The sequence below is a fragment of the Nicotiana tabacum genome, chromosome 17 (assembly GCF_000715075.1).
Source record: "Nicotiana tabacum cultivar K326 chromosome 17, ASM71507v2, whole genome shotgun sequence".
NCBI lineage: Eukaryota > Viridiplantae > Streptophyta > Magnoliopsida > Solanales > Solanaceae > Nicotiana > Nicotiana tabacum.
The window spans coordinates 76,225,425-76,239,602 of record NC_134096.1 but is presented as its reverse complement, the minus strand read 5'-3'; the positions used below and the strand labels follow the sequence as shown (position 1 = coordinate 76,239,602).

The window sequence follows — 14,178 nt, the reverse complement described above, 5'->3', positions numbered from 1 at the left end:
GTGTATTTTTAATTATATCTAAAGTAAGATCCCCCTACTATAAAGAGGATGGTTATCATTTCCGTAGGCGAAAGTTTTGGCTAACATTGTAATTCAAGTACCATATTCCCCTATAGTGAAGAGTTGTTCTTTCAAACTTCTTAATTGGATTCCACTTGTTTAGTCTTAAAATTCATCTTCTTTAAAACCTTGTCTATTTTGCATTCTATACAATTCATACTTGATATTTCTATTTATCCTTATGATTTGTATTAAAATACACCACATATCCTTAGAACTATGTACAAATTCAACTCTAACCGTTTTTCGGGTAAATAAGTATATACACCTATATTCGAACATACTTTCGTGAAGAAAAAAATGTGACAAAATATAATGAAATTTGTGTATATGACAAAGTATATTCACCTCTAAGACGTTAATTCCATTGGTTTATTCACTTTAATGCAAATCCGCCCACAATCCCTTTCAGGCCTATGTCTGTCTCTCCTGTTAAGTTACTTCAGCACGGTTGGGTAATAAATACACGCTCCTCCGCTCGTTCGGGGCAATTACCCAAAATGTCACTTACTCCTAGACTCGTACATAAAAAGAGTGTGCTAGTGGGTTTTACAGATAATGGAAATTAACAAGACAAGTCTCTGCCCAAGAAAAAAGTTGCACATCTTTGGGAATTGGCTTTATCTCTACTTCGACTGCCTCAAGCTGAACTTGATCTTTCTCACTTTTTAATGCTGTGATAAAAAAACCGTCTTGTTTCTTCTGTATCTCTATACTAATGGCCAACAACAATATTTATCATCACAATGCTAGAACTTCTTTTTCTTTGACTGAACCTGACGCTGAACCTGACGATATTTCTGTTTTTCTTCGTCATATTCTCAATCATTCATCTAATTTTATGACCCATGAAACGCAATATTCCTCATCGCTACCTCATCTTCTGCCTAAAAATCAGCATGGCGAGTTATCTTCCGTATTGAATTCGTCGGCTGGCGGCATTTTCTCGTCTTCTTACGGAGCTTATAATGTCCCAGCAAATGTTTCTTCTTCATCTGTTGGGACTATGGACAACGACCCAGATGAGTATGAATGTGAAAGTGAGGTATTTCTACCCACTTCCTACTTTTTTCATTAGTTTATCAATTTAAGTTCCGAATGCCCTGGCATACGTGATAACATTGATTCTTTATGCGACAGGGTGGTACGGAGGACTTAGGGGTGGAAGGTTCAGCACAACAACCACCACCTCGTAACACTAATTCCAAGAGAAGTAGAGCAGCTGAAGTGCACAATTTGTCTGAAAAGGTTTTTTTTGGGTTAAGTTCATCTAATGTTATAGTTATTTGTGTTATTTTAACCCACAATTGCAAAAGTATAATAAATTCGTACCAAAAGTCTTAAAGATCGAATTACCCACTAAGCTTAAATCTTGAATATGACTCTGCTTACCACTGATGTTGTTGCTATATACTTGGCAGAGGAGGAGAAGCAGAATAAATGAGAAGATGAAAGCATTGCAAAATCTTATTCCAAATTCTAACAAGGTGAGGAATCGCATGTTTAGCAATTTTGAATTAGTTTTGAAACTAGAAAATTTGATTTATCAGCCTAGTTAAAGATTGATAGTGAGTCAATTATTTCTAATGGATTTTTGAACAGACTGACAAGGCGTCAATGCTTGATGAAGCTATTGAGTACCTCAAGCAGCTTCAGCTCCAAGTACAGGTCTGCTGCTTTTTATTTTAAATTTGCTGGTTCTGGCTTTTTCCCAGGGGATTTTATTTTAAATTTGCTGCATGTTTTGGTTATTTCTGTGTTTGATGATAGCTAAAAACATTAGATGGATTTGCTTTTTATTCCTGTGTTTGATGACCGTTCCTTTCCTAGTTTATGTATTCTGGTTCTAAAGTATTGAACTCTTACTGTTTTTGTTTGGGATAAAATTTCCTCTACCGGTGCACCGTTTTTTTTTGTTGTTGTTGGAAACTGAAAATCTACACAAAATCTGCGGAACAAAATTCAAAAGCCTAAAATATCTCAACTAAACTTATCTAATAGAAATTTAAATTTAAACAAAGTAGATTCCTCCTGCTACTAAATAACTTATTATTCTAGCAAATCAACAGTAACAGAAGCAATATTTAATAGTTTTGAAAATTCACTATTCTAATAGCTCAACCAGAAGTGCAGAACCTGATCAAATATCTATATTCACCTTTCATGTCATCTGAATAATGTTGGCTTTCTTTTTCTGTAATGATGAATAGGAGCTAGTGTTATACTATGTTATTCTTATCATTCAGTAGGTTGGGGACTTCTTTCTCCTATGGATAATCAGTTGTACGAACTGGGTAAGTGTGGAATGACATTGGCGTCATAAGTGACACATTGGCTTGAAAATGTTTATGTGGAATTTTTTGAATTAAAAAACTCATAATTTCCTGTTCCATACCTGGAAAGTTTGTTTTCACATTGGTAACTTATAATGGAAAGATTAGAGAGAAATGAAACTGGATACATCAATATTTGATTCAAGATGCTTTGGATTGTTATTAACGTGTTCTCTACCTCCTTTTGTCATCGAAAATTCTTTTGGCTAATCTATAACTCAGGATATCTATTGGTGCTAGATTTGGAAATTCTGTTATTAGCTAACACTAGTTTGTTTGATTAAGTTGTTATGATTTGTAGCATGATAATGTGCTTCAAATTTCAGATGTTGACAATGAGAAATGGGTTAAGCATGTATCCTATGGGCCTACCACGAGTGTTACAGCAAAATCAAGTCTCCCAGCTAAGTATGGATTTATGCGAGGGGAATGGATACACAAATGCTAAAGCGGCTGGGGCTCTCCACGTAAACCAAGACACTTCGTTAAATGCCATTTTTAGTCCATCTGAAAATCGTACAGAGACAAAGCTAACACCAGTGGCAACTATGTCAAATGTAAACCATTCAAACAATGCTTTTGAGTCAGAGTCGTCGATCAATGTTCACCTTGATCCCTTTCAGCTCTCAAGATCTACTTGTAAGGTTAGTTGAATGCGACCTAATGGAATACCGATTAAGGAATCAATATGTAACCATTTGACATTCACATTCTGTTTGTTGCATAGGGAATTTTGAGGGAGGATTGGTTACCTTTACATGAAATGAGCGAGCGACAGTCCAAAACTGTTTCAATTGGTAAGTAGTTTGCTTAACATCCTTACTTGTTTGACAGCTTTTGCCTTGCATCCTGTTCTATTTACCATCGTTTTTTCATTGTATAATAGGAGAAAATGTGGCACCCACAGTTCCCTTTGATGCATCTGGCTTGAAGAGAAATACTCTAGAAGCATGCTTTCTCCGATATCAATTTGGAGCTATGGGTGAAACCAATATGGATTGCGACCAACTTCTTGCCCCACAATTGTATAGGTAATTAGTAACAGGCACAAGTACTTTTCCACAGATTTTGAAATAGAATTTGTATTACTAATTTTCGTAGTTCTATTGTCATCCACGTTGGAAGAAGTACATCTGTTGACACTATCAAAACCGAATGCAGCAACTTCTGAAATTTTGGCTGCATCATCCTACTGGAATTTGTCGAAGAAATGACATGTATCTTGCTGCTTAGGATAATGTTTAATGTAGCTAATTTATGGGTTCAAACGTTATTCTGTGGAGCGAATCATGTCTGCATTGCTTGTACTGTTGTTTAGTGTAAAATTTGGCATATAAATGTAAAGACGAGACTATATTCTCTCTTGTTAAGACTGTTAAGACGAGTACTACTAGGCATATACTTCTTTAATACTCAGATTTGTCCGATTAATCTAAAGCTGATTTGATACGCTTCATGCACGAAGTTTAGTTAATGCATGAACTGAAAACAGCTAATCAAGAGAAACAAGAAGAATCACTGCAGTTTTATATATATACACATAAGATCAAAGGTTTTCTTTTCTTGTTGAGGAACGAGGCATGTAAGAAATACCTTTTTTTCACCTTATAAGAAATATCTTCTCAAAGAATTTGACAGAGAAGTTTATTCATAAGTTCTTGTTTGGTTCAAATATTCTCATGTAATAACGTATTGACGTCAATAAAAAAAAGTTTTAAGAACTAGAAGTCAACTGATTCAAACTTAGAACATTCTTTTCCTGTAGATTGCAGAAAAGTGGCTCACATCTCATTCTATAGGGAACGGATTGCAATGTTGGAATTGGAACGAAACTGTGGTTGATTGACTTATTAGCAGTAATAACTACAAGGTAGCAAAGGATTTAAGTTAAATGCTTGATACTATATATAATTGTTACACTATTAGCATATTTTACCTGATTATAAAAAGTTATTTACTTTATTCTCAAGATTATCGAAGTAGATTTATTAATAAGTATTTAATGCATAGAAGTTAAACTCGTTTAATTTATTCATCTTTAGTGAAATGTGCGGATATTCTCATTTTCTTGTCATTCCACTGCAATATGATTCATTGCCTTGCGTTTTGGGTGTTGTTGACAAGATAATAAGGCCCTGATTAGTCTTTTGAGAAGTTTTTTCTAGAGAAAAGTTGGTTGAAAAACAACAACAAAAAAAAGGTAAGTAAATGAATAATTTGATTTTTAGAAGCTATGTTTTGTTCCTAAAAGGGATTTTCAGAAAATGTCTAAAGACAATTTAATTCAAGTTTCTTTAATAGATTATTTGTGGACGGATAAACCCTTGTTGGCTCAATGTTGACACTAACCAAAGAACAGACAAGAGAAGAAAAGAAAGGCAAAAAAGTAGTGGTGTTGATCGACATATCCTAAGTTTGCAATTGGAAGAATAATACCCACTAGTCCTATATTTTCTTTTATGACAAATGGAAAAAATAGGACAGTTACTGGTCTACATTCTTCAAAGAAAGTAACTTCCCTTTTTGAAAAATAAATTCCAACATCGCAACAAGAGAACAAGACGCGAAAGAAAACAATGAAAATTGAAAACTCATCTATTACGTGGAAGATTCTCGCCACTAAACTATAAGAAGGCTTGATAATATAAATTTCTCTCTTTTACTTTCCTTTCCAAATATTTGCCAGCTCTTCCCACCCCAAAAAATTAAAAAAATCTATATTTTAATCATTTCCAAAAAGTAATAGCAGATAATATTATTATTTTTTTAGCTAAGAATGCAATTAGTTTGGATTAATTTTGTGTTTTATCCAAAAAATAAAATAAACTAGTTTTGTGGAATTCTCAGTCCCAAGTCTTTTGACAAAAAGCAAGAAAAAAGACTTCCTACTTTCCCAGTCCAAGTAACCCAACCCAAGAAGTGGGCGTTTTTTTGAATACTCTTAACGTGAAAGACAGGCAAAAAGCAAGAACAACCCGATCAATCTTTGGCGCTCTCCTCTTTATATATTCTTCTTTTTTCGCAATTTAGTTTGTAACGGTCTCAACAAATCCTCTCGGTTCCTCTACCCTTCTCTCTATAAAACCTCCTTGCAGTTTCTGTTTGCGAATTAACCCAATTTCAACTGCGCTAACCCTAGGATTTGTGTGGAGATTGAGGACAGTTATGGCTGAAACTATAGCTAATGGCCGGCCTGATCAGTTTGCCAATAATATTGATGGACCGACCAATCCTATGGTCACTCCTATTTTAACAGATCTCTATCAGTTTACTATGGCCTATGCTTACTGGAAAGCTGGAAAACACAATGAACGAGCCGTGTAATTATTCATTTTCTCTCTAATTCCTCTTCGTTTTCTCTCTATGTTTCGCTAAATTTATTTCTTTTATGTAATTATTTCTGGACGCTATTGTTATTGATCAACAATTTCTAACACTTTAGCCGTAGGGCAAAGCATTTTGTTTGCTGAGTTGGCGGATTACGTTGATTATTTAATTATTTGGTTAATATTTTCAGGTTCGATTTGTATTTTCGGAGGAATCCATTTGGTGGTGAATATACCATATTTGCTGGTTTAGAAGAGTGCATTAAGTTTATTGCTAATTTCAAATTTACTGAGGATGAGATAGCTTTTATCAGGTCATCATTGCCCCCGTCATGTGAGGTAAAGTTGTTATGGACAAGTAAATATGGAACCATAATGTGTGATTAAGTTAATTCGTTATGCTTGATATATATATTGATTGTCAGTGCTCGATCATAAGCATATTTAAATGGATTATGTAGGATGGCTTCTTTGAGTACCTTCGGGAACTTGACTGTTCAGATATTGAGATATATGCTGTTACTGAAGGATCAGTAGTCTTTCCCAAGGTACCGCTGATGAGGATTGAAGGACCAATTGCTGTGAGTTCCATTAACACTATCCTTTTATTCGTGCTTGTTGTTTGAAGCTTCTCAACAGGGATGTTTGTTGCATCTTCTTAGTTTTATGTTCATTTTTTATATGCTTGATGATTACTTATGTCTCAAAGGTGGTTCAACTACTGGAAACTCCATTTGTAAACCTCATAAACTATGCATCACTAGTTACAACTAACGCTGCAAGACACCGTTTCGTAGCTGGAAGGTCCAAGATACTGCTTGAATTTGGGCTTCGGAGAGCACAGGTTGTTTACCTTGTGATATTGTTAAATAGGAAGGTCTATATGACTTACAAACTGTGAACAGACTATTTGAACCTTCGTGAACAGGGTCCTGATGGTGGTATATCAGCATCAAAATATTGCTACATGGGTGGATTTGACGCGACAAGGTGATTCGTGTTTATTTCACTCTGTTTCCATGAAATATTGACATTATCTATTTATCTTATTAAATGAGATGTGGATTTCTAAATTCGTTATATTTTATTACTATAAAATTTAGAGATTCGTGAGCTAGTACCCGCAAAATATCTACTGCTATGATTCGTTTAATTTAGAATTTGAAGAACTCTTGGGTCCACTAACTTCTTTCTTTTGAAATGCAAATTCCTTTAGATTCAATTTCTTTCAACACGTAAAGAATATTCTGTAAGCTTCTTCCAAAAATGAAGCAGGACGTATTAGAAAGGATCGCTGCAATTGTAAGTCACATGTTGTTGATTCTTATTCAAGAGCAAGATTGCAAGAGTGAGAAAAGAGTGGGGTTTTGATAGCAACGGCATATGCAGGATTTTTCATAAGCGGTGTCTACATTTGAAGAATTAAACAAATGAATAAATCACTATAACAACATCATATTAAAAATATTATATGTAAACTTAACTTTGGAAGGAGCAGGCAGCAAGCCGCAAGCCGCTAGTTTAATGATAATACTTTCAAAATTTGGGTTTTAAGTTTGGTTGAATAATGCCGGACTGCAAGTTATTTCTTGTCAATAGTGATAAAGAAATTGATTGCAGCTCAGTTGGTTTAGTTACTCCTTTTTAGGTTAGAAGTCGGCAGTTCAATCCCTGGTATGTTTAACCATAACAAGGCTCAAATTTTTTGAAACAAATGCTAACATAGTGAGATTCAAACCCTTGACTTCCCTGAGAAAATTGAGGCGCTTCACCACCGAGCCAACAAAGTTTGTTGACAAGTGGTGTCATTTTCTAATATTTATAACAATATATTTTTGCATATTACATACTTATATATGTATATTCAATAAAAATCTTTTGATGAAGCGGTGTCGGATGACACTGCTTCGATCTATGTACCTTCACCCCTGCTTGATATGAGTGTTTTAACATCAATGAAGATTATTAAATTGCACATTTGCATGCCGGTACGGACGTCAGATAAACTTTTAACATTATTTCTTTTGCTTTTTTCCTATGATAGAACTAGAAAATCAATTGTTCAAGGACAAATTTGATCCTTAAGATGGATGCATCCACTTGATAAACAACTGTGGTGCATGTCTACATTTAAATGCTGCATATCAGCAACCTGACATTTACTTGATATGTTTGTCAGTTGTCATTTTATTGATACGGAAATACAGCTTCTTCATTTCCTTTTGATGTTCTATTTCTTTTATCATAAACAATTCAGGAGGATCACTGTCTTTTTGTGTTTTGACAGCAATGTGGCAGCTGGAAAGCTGTTTGGAATCCCACTCCGTGGAACACATTCCCATGCCTTTGTTAGCTCATTTCTGGTAGGTGCAACCTTCTGAACAACTTTGCCTGCCCTTGAAATAAGTGAGACCTGTACTGTCAAACTGCTCTGACAGTTTGTCTGGCCCTCTATATTCAAGATGATAATTACTTAAAGACCTGGTCTTTAATCAGAGCATAGCAAGAAACATGTCTTAAGCTAGTAAAGTGCTCCGTTCAATCCCCATTTTAGTCCTTTCAACAAATGTTAGTTAATTAGTTTGTCTTCAGTTACCAATCTGGTCTTTAATCAGAGCATAGCAAGAAACATGTCTTAAGCTAGTAAAGTGCTCCGTTCAATCCCCATTTTAGTCCTTTCAACAAATGTTAGTTAATTAGTTTGTCTTCAGTTACCAATCTATTTGTGTATTCTCGTATCCCTTGACTTCTGTGATTACCTGTTATTGCTTTCGTGTCGGCTTTCTGGTTGCAATACCTAGTGTATTTAGTTTTGTATTTTTGCGCCGGTTTTCTAATTGGTATGCTTGTTGTTGTTGCCCTTTCTTTTACCTATCCTAAGCCGAGGGTCTTCCGGAAACAACTTCTTTGCCTTTTTGAAGGTAGGGGTAAGGTTTGCGTACGCACTACCCTCCCCAGACCCCACTTGTGGGATTACATTGGGTTTGTTGTTGTTGTTGTTGCTTCAGTTACCAATCTATTATTATTACCATTTGTCATTATTACAGTCGTTTTGAAGGTATAGTTGCCACATCTATTCGCTTTCTGGCCAATTTTGATGAGGACATAATCATTTCATCTGTAACACATATCTGATGACAATATTGTGAATTAGATACTGTAAAGATGATTTTGGTTGTTAAACAAATTACTTAAACTCTCCAATAGAATTGTTCGCTGTTGGGAGTGGAACGCAAGTGTTCTTTTTCCTTCTTATAGCTCCATATGTATTGATAGAGTACATAAATGCTTGTATACTCAATTGGTTAAGTGACAATTGTAGTTTCTTCTTCAAATGTCATCGAGTGGCATCAGTTGACTATGTTAGTCGATGCATAATTACACATAGCTCGATTACGAGCTCATTCAGTTTTGTGCATTGGAATTGCCGCATAGAGCTGATTATTGGTATGCATACGGTCAAATGATCTTCCATCTTGTCTTGTCAAAAACACAAAAACAACAATTTTTCCTCCCGACTTCAGTCAGAACCCTTAGTAGATGAGTGAGCTGTAATTTGTAAGCTCATCAAGTCATGTTTTCTTTGTGGATATTCATTTCAAGTTTTTTTTACTATCAATTGTTTTGTCGTGTTGCTTCTCTTTATGCCTAGAACTTTTTTTTGCACTGGATTGTGCACTCAACATCGTCTACTTGCTTGAAGTCATTTGTTATCTAACTTAATCCTTATAATGCAGAGCCCAGATGAGATCATAGAGAAATCACTTCAACATCGTGATGGTTCTATTGTTTGTGAAGATTTCGTTAGCCTGGCACAGACATGGCTTAATAAATTAAAGGTATTACCTCACTTAAATTCAGCTGTTTATCTAATTCTTTTGATATACCAGTTGGATCATCAAACTTTATTGAAGTTTTCCTTTTGGTCTTTTTAAATTCGATCAGTAAAAGTTTTTCATCTGGTCTATTCTTGGATTTTGACCATTTCGATTTGTTTCTTTATGATAAATCAAATTGGTTCTCTTATATTGTTATTACCTCTTTCATTCATCAAAAAGAAAATTTGTTATTACCTCTTTCATTTAAAAATATCATTTAGGGTTCACTTCAATTTTCACCTTTCCATTTCAATACAATATCGATGCTCCTAATCTTCCCTGCAAAACTTGCTCAAACTTCAAACCATCAAGAGGGATGGAGTTTGATCCAATTCAATTGATGTCAGAGTGTGAATGCTTGTCAGTCTTCAATAAAGTAGGCCTAATATAGAAAACCTGATGGACTCTATGTTCCCTATGTACCATTTAATTGCCAAAAGGTAGTAGGACTTCTATATTCTTACGTTTAATTCTGCTTAACCCCTAGGGATAGCTGAATTCATAGCCAGTTCAGTGGATATGTTCCTAATGCGTGATCCCTAGGGTTTGATTCCACTGAGACAAACTGTGTCCTTTCAGGTGATGTGTGCTCAGATGTAGCTAATAATGCCCCCATGGCCCTCCCTTCCACCCCAAAACGAATAGATAATGCTACTTAGAGGTTGCATACCATTACAAAATAAAATCTACTGTATATGTTTTTTATGGTTGATTATGATGAAGTAATTTCATTAATTGTGAGAGCCTTCTCTTAGTACTCTTACTTTGATGCTGGAAGATAAAACTATCACGAATCTCATGTAGGCCTTCCTTAATTCTTATACAAATTTTAAAAATCTTTCTAGCATCATTAGAGTATTTCCGTTTTTTGATATATCAAAGCAATTGGTACACTATCAGTACAGGGCTTTACGCTGGAAACTGCTTCTCTACCATTTTGAGCATGTATATCATTGATGTGATGACTCTTTGATCTTTTCAGTGGTCACACTTATTAGGTGGAATTTTCAGTGAGACAAACCAAAGTGAGTTAGCAGCTTTCACCTCATATGCACTCGCATTTCCTGGAAACTTTTTGGCACTTGTAGACACTTATGATGTAAGTACAACTTGTCGACTTATGCAATTCCTTGTGCTGCTCCTCTGCTTCTGACACATTTGGCCTTGCCATCTAGAACTATGCACATGTAGATGGTAGAGCGAAAAACCATAGCCAACAATTGCATTAATTTCAGTTAGTATCATAGACAGCAAAATATATCCTTAAAGAGAACACTACCTGTCTCATGATATTAAAATATCAGGCTAGGTTTTTGTTATTTGGTTACAATGTTCTTCGACGGTGATCAAACGTTTTGGTTGATCTTGACCTTTGATGACGTTTTCATGTACTTTAACAGGTCATGAGAAGTGGTATTCCAAATTTTTGTGCAGTTGCCCTTGCACTTAATGATTTGGGGTAAGCTCTTTGCATGATGAATTCTATTTCGATTGTAAACAGGCCTTTCTTTACTGCATGTCTCTGCTTCTTGTGTGATGCTTAATTTGTTCGATGATGTAGTGTCATAATATTCTCATGGATTATAAAAGGATATGCCAACTGGAATTCCAAATTTTGCAATTTCGTTAATCTGATATATTTAAGCTTGTGATATTATACTTCCATGAAAGTGAGAATAACTAGCCTAGAAAGAAAACAGAAAATGTGTATTCCTTCAACCCTTCCCCCCCAAAAAAAAAAGTTCTTATAAAGCAAAAAGCACAAACAGGCAACGTTGGCCTGGTCATTAAAGGTACTACGGCCTTTTGCCCATGAGTACTTAGGTTGAGAAACATGTGCCCTTCCTCTTCGTACTTTCAAGATGATATGTATTTATGTTAAGTGTATATATGTGGACCTGAAAGGGAGGGATAACCTAGTCGAAAGGACCCTCGACTTTCAACCATGAGGTTCGAGTTCAAGTTACCAAGAGAGCAAAGTAGGAATGGGCCATCATTGACTCCTGGGTAGAAGGGATTTCTAGGAGAGGGGAGGTATTGTCTATATTTAAAAGAAGGTTTCTCAGACCATCTTCGTGTGCTATTAATGAAAGCTATTTACTTATTTACAATTGGTAGTGCAGACCGTTCTATTTCATAATTTCTCCAGAACTTTACAGTCTTTTGAATCAGAGCTCGATATATCTCCCCTTGCTTCTGATCAATAGATTTGTTTTTTGGGCAATGTATTTCTTTAAGCCTGAAATGTTACTTTGTCTAAACTTTTCTGTTTCTACCTTCCGTTGATAATTTTATAGTGTATTTGTTTGCTCTTTTGCTTCATGCCTTCTATATTTTGTTTTCAGGCTGTTTAGCATTATTGTACTATTATGCAGGTATAAAGCTGTGGGCATTCGACTAGACTCTGGTGATCTTGCTTATCAATCATGTGAAGCTAGGAAATTCTTTCGTGCTATTGAGAAAGAATTTGGATTGCCTGGTTTTGGAAAGATGAATATCACAGCTAGCAATGACCTTAATGAGGAAACTCTGGATGCACTAAATAAACAAGTAAGATCATGAGGATTGCTACTTGTGCTATGTTATTCTATTTTTTAATGGTCTAGTCTCTGAATGATTTGTAGTCTAGTTGACACCTTTATGCTTCACTTTGTTGTTAATTTGGTGCCATTATCTGGATTAAGGGTATACATACACTCGAAGTGCTCGTAAATGTATTTCTTCAATGCATATATTTTTATCAGCTGAGAATTAAGTATGAACAGGAAAATATCTCTAGCTTGAATGTATGAAGTTGGCTTAAATAGCCCCCTCATGATTTTGTGGACACAAACAATTCTTCTAGAAATAAATCAATAACCTCCTTACTGATAGATAAAAGCACATCCTCACTTACTCGTAGTTAATGGAATTGTAAAACACCAAATCTGCCTACATTGGGTTATGGAGGCGTGAATACTCTACCTAACTTGATGTCTTTTCATCATAGAACCCTCAAATTAATTTGAGTTTATAGTTTTAATGTTGGTTTTCATACCTGTTGACTTTCATTTTTATCATCAGGAAAGCTGTGTCAACTAACTTATTTTCTAAACAGGGTCATGAGGTTGATGCATTTGGTATTGGAACTCATTTGGTTACCTGCTATGCTCAAGCTGCTCTTGGTGTTGTTTTCAAGTTAGTTGAAATAAACAATCAGCCTAGAATCAAACTTTCTGAAGATGTATCAAAGGTCTGCTGAAGCTATGGATATTCATTTGGCATTCAGATTCAGTGCAGAAGTTCATAATTTTTTTGTTTCTAGGTCTCTATTCCATGCAAAAAGCGGTGTTATAGATTGTATGGGAAGGAAGGATACGCCCTTGTAGACATAATGACTGGCGAAAATGAGCCACAGCCTAAGGTGATTTATGAGGCTTGCCTTATTGAGCCACTAGTAGCTCTTCCTGATGTCTTCCTTTATCAATATTTATTTAGAAATTAGATAAATTTTGTGGGTACAACAAATGGGCAATTGTTTTCCGGCAATTTGACAGGTAGGTGAACGAATTTTGTGCCGCCACCCGTTTAGTGAATCTAAAAGGGCATATGTGGTGCCCCAGCGTGTTGAGGAGCTTTTAAAGTGCTTTTGGTCTGGAAATTCAGGTAGGAGTTGTTATCTCTCCAAATGTATTAACTTTTTAGTTTGAATTATTTATTTTCTGCAAAAGCTTGACCGTAATTTGCTGTATATTCCAAATTATGTGTTGGAAGCCTATGTTGGCGATATTATTAAGTTCCTGCGAGATATGGAAAAAGTGACTACTTCTGCTTAGAACTGCTTGAACATACTTTTTACAACATTATCCTGTTTGATCACCTTAGTTTAAGCTTCAAAACAACCAAACCATTTACTTTTAAGGAGGATTTAATGATTACCATAGGGAAACCTCTACATCAGCTGCCCCTATAGTTCATACACAATGTTGACTAACTGATGTTGGTTTGTCATTTCTGAAGATAAAACAAGAGAAGATCTTCCTCCGTTGAAGGAGATCAGGGAAAGATGTATTGAACAACTGGATAAAATGCGACCAGATCACATGAGAAGGCTGAACCCAACACCATATAAGGTAAGAACCAAATGAGAATAGCGACTTCCACAGAACAGATTCTGCAGATTCAATGGATCTTTGACTGAAGCATTGTTTTTCATTTTGCTGGTTTTGATTGCATATTTGTTGAGCAGGTCAGTGTAAGTGCAAAGTTGTATGATTTCATCCATTTCCTATGGCTCAATGAAGCACCTGTAGGCGAGTTGCAGTGACCATGAATGAATAGTTTGAGGACTTAAACTGGAACATCCGTTGGTTGAAAAGAGTCTTTCTAGGTTTTCCGCAATGTGTATCTTTTTTCTCATGTAGTCTAAAATTTTACATAATGAAACCAACCGAAGGAAAGTACTTTTGCTTCTTTTTGTTTCTGATGCTGTTACGAGTCAAATGTATAAGATTTCTTGGAAATTTGTAAAAGTCAATAAAAGTGCGGTTGTTTTTCTTCCGCTTGCTTCTTTCTGCCAGTTCGTTGCCTCAATGAAATCCT

The 14,178-nt window shown here is 35.4% G+C and overlaps 2 protein-coding genes across 3 annotated transcripts; both read left to right on the top strand.

Annotated features, from left to right (window-relative positions):
• The first annotated feature begins 525 nt into the window (after positions 1-525).
• On the top strand, positions 526-4,281 carry LOC107807290 (uncharacterized). 2 transcript variants are annotated; one of them, XM_016631649.2, is made up of 8 exons: positions 526-1,105; positions 1,201-1,308; positions 1,482-1,547; positions 1,663-1,728; positions 2,720-3,037; positions 3,121-3,190; positions 3,280-3,424; positions 4,159-4,281. In XM_016631649.2, the coding sequence occupies exons 1-8, from the start codon at positions 779-781 to the stop codon at positions 4,190-4,192; spliced, it is 1,134 nt and encodes a 377-aa protein (XP_016487135.1). In that variant the 5' UTR covers positions 526-778; the 3' UTR covers positions 4,193-4,281. The 2 variants fall into 2 exon arrangements, with proteins under 2 accessions (XP_016487135.1, XP_075090612.1); XM_075234511.1 differs by lacking the exon at positions 4,159-4,281 and adding an exon at positions 3,555-3,757.
• A 675-nt stretch (positions 4,282-4,956) lies between these two features.
• Positions 4,957-14,155, top strand: LOC107822466 (nicotinate phosphoribosyltransferase 2). Its single transcript, XM_075234510.1, has 15 exons — positions 4,957-5,713; positions 5,911-6,058; positions 6,181-6,300; positions 6,429-6,563; positions 6,648-6,709; positions 8,007-8,082; positions 9,457-9,558; positions 10,580-10,696; positions 10,998-11,056; positions 11,973-12,147; positions 12,695-12,829; positions 12,902-13,000; positions 13,134-13,242; positions 13,597-13,709; positions 13,826-14,155. The coding sequence occupies exons 1-15, from the start codon at positions 5,559-5,561 to the stop codon at positions 13,901-13,903; spliced, it is 1,683 nt and encodes a 560-aa protein (XP_075090611.1). The 5' UTR covers positions 4,957-5,558; the 3' UTR covers positions 13,904-14,155.
• The last annotated feature ends 23 nt before the right edge of the window (positions 14,156-14,178 follow it).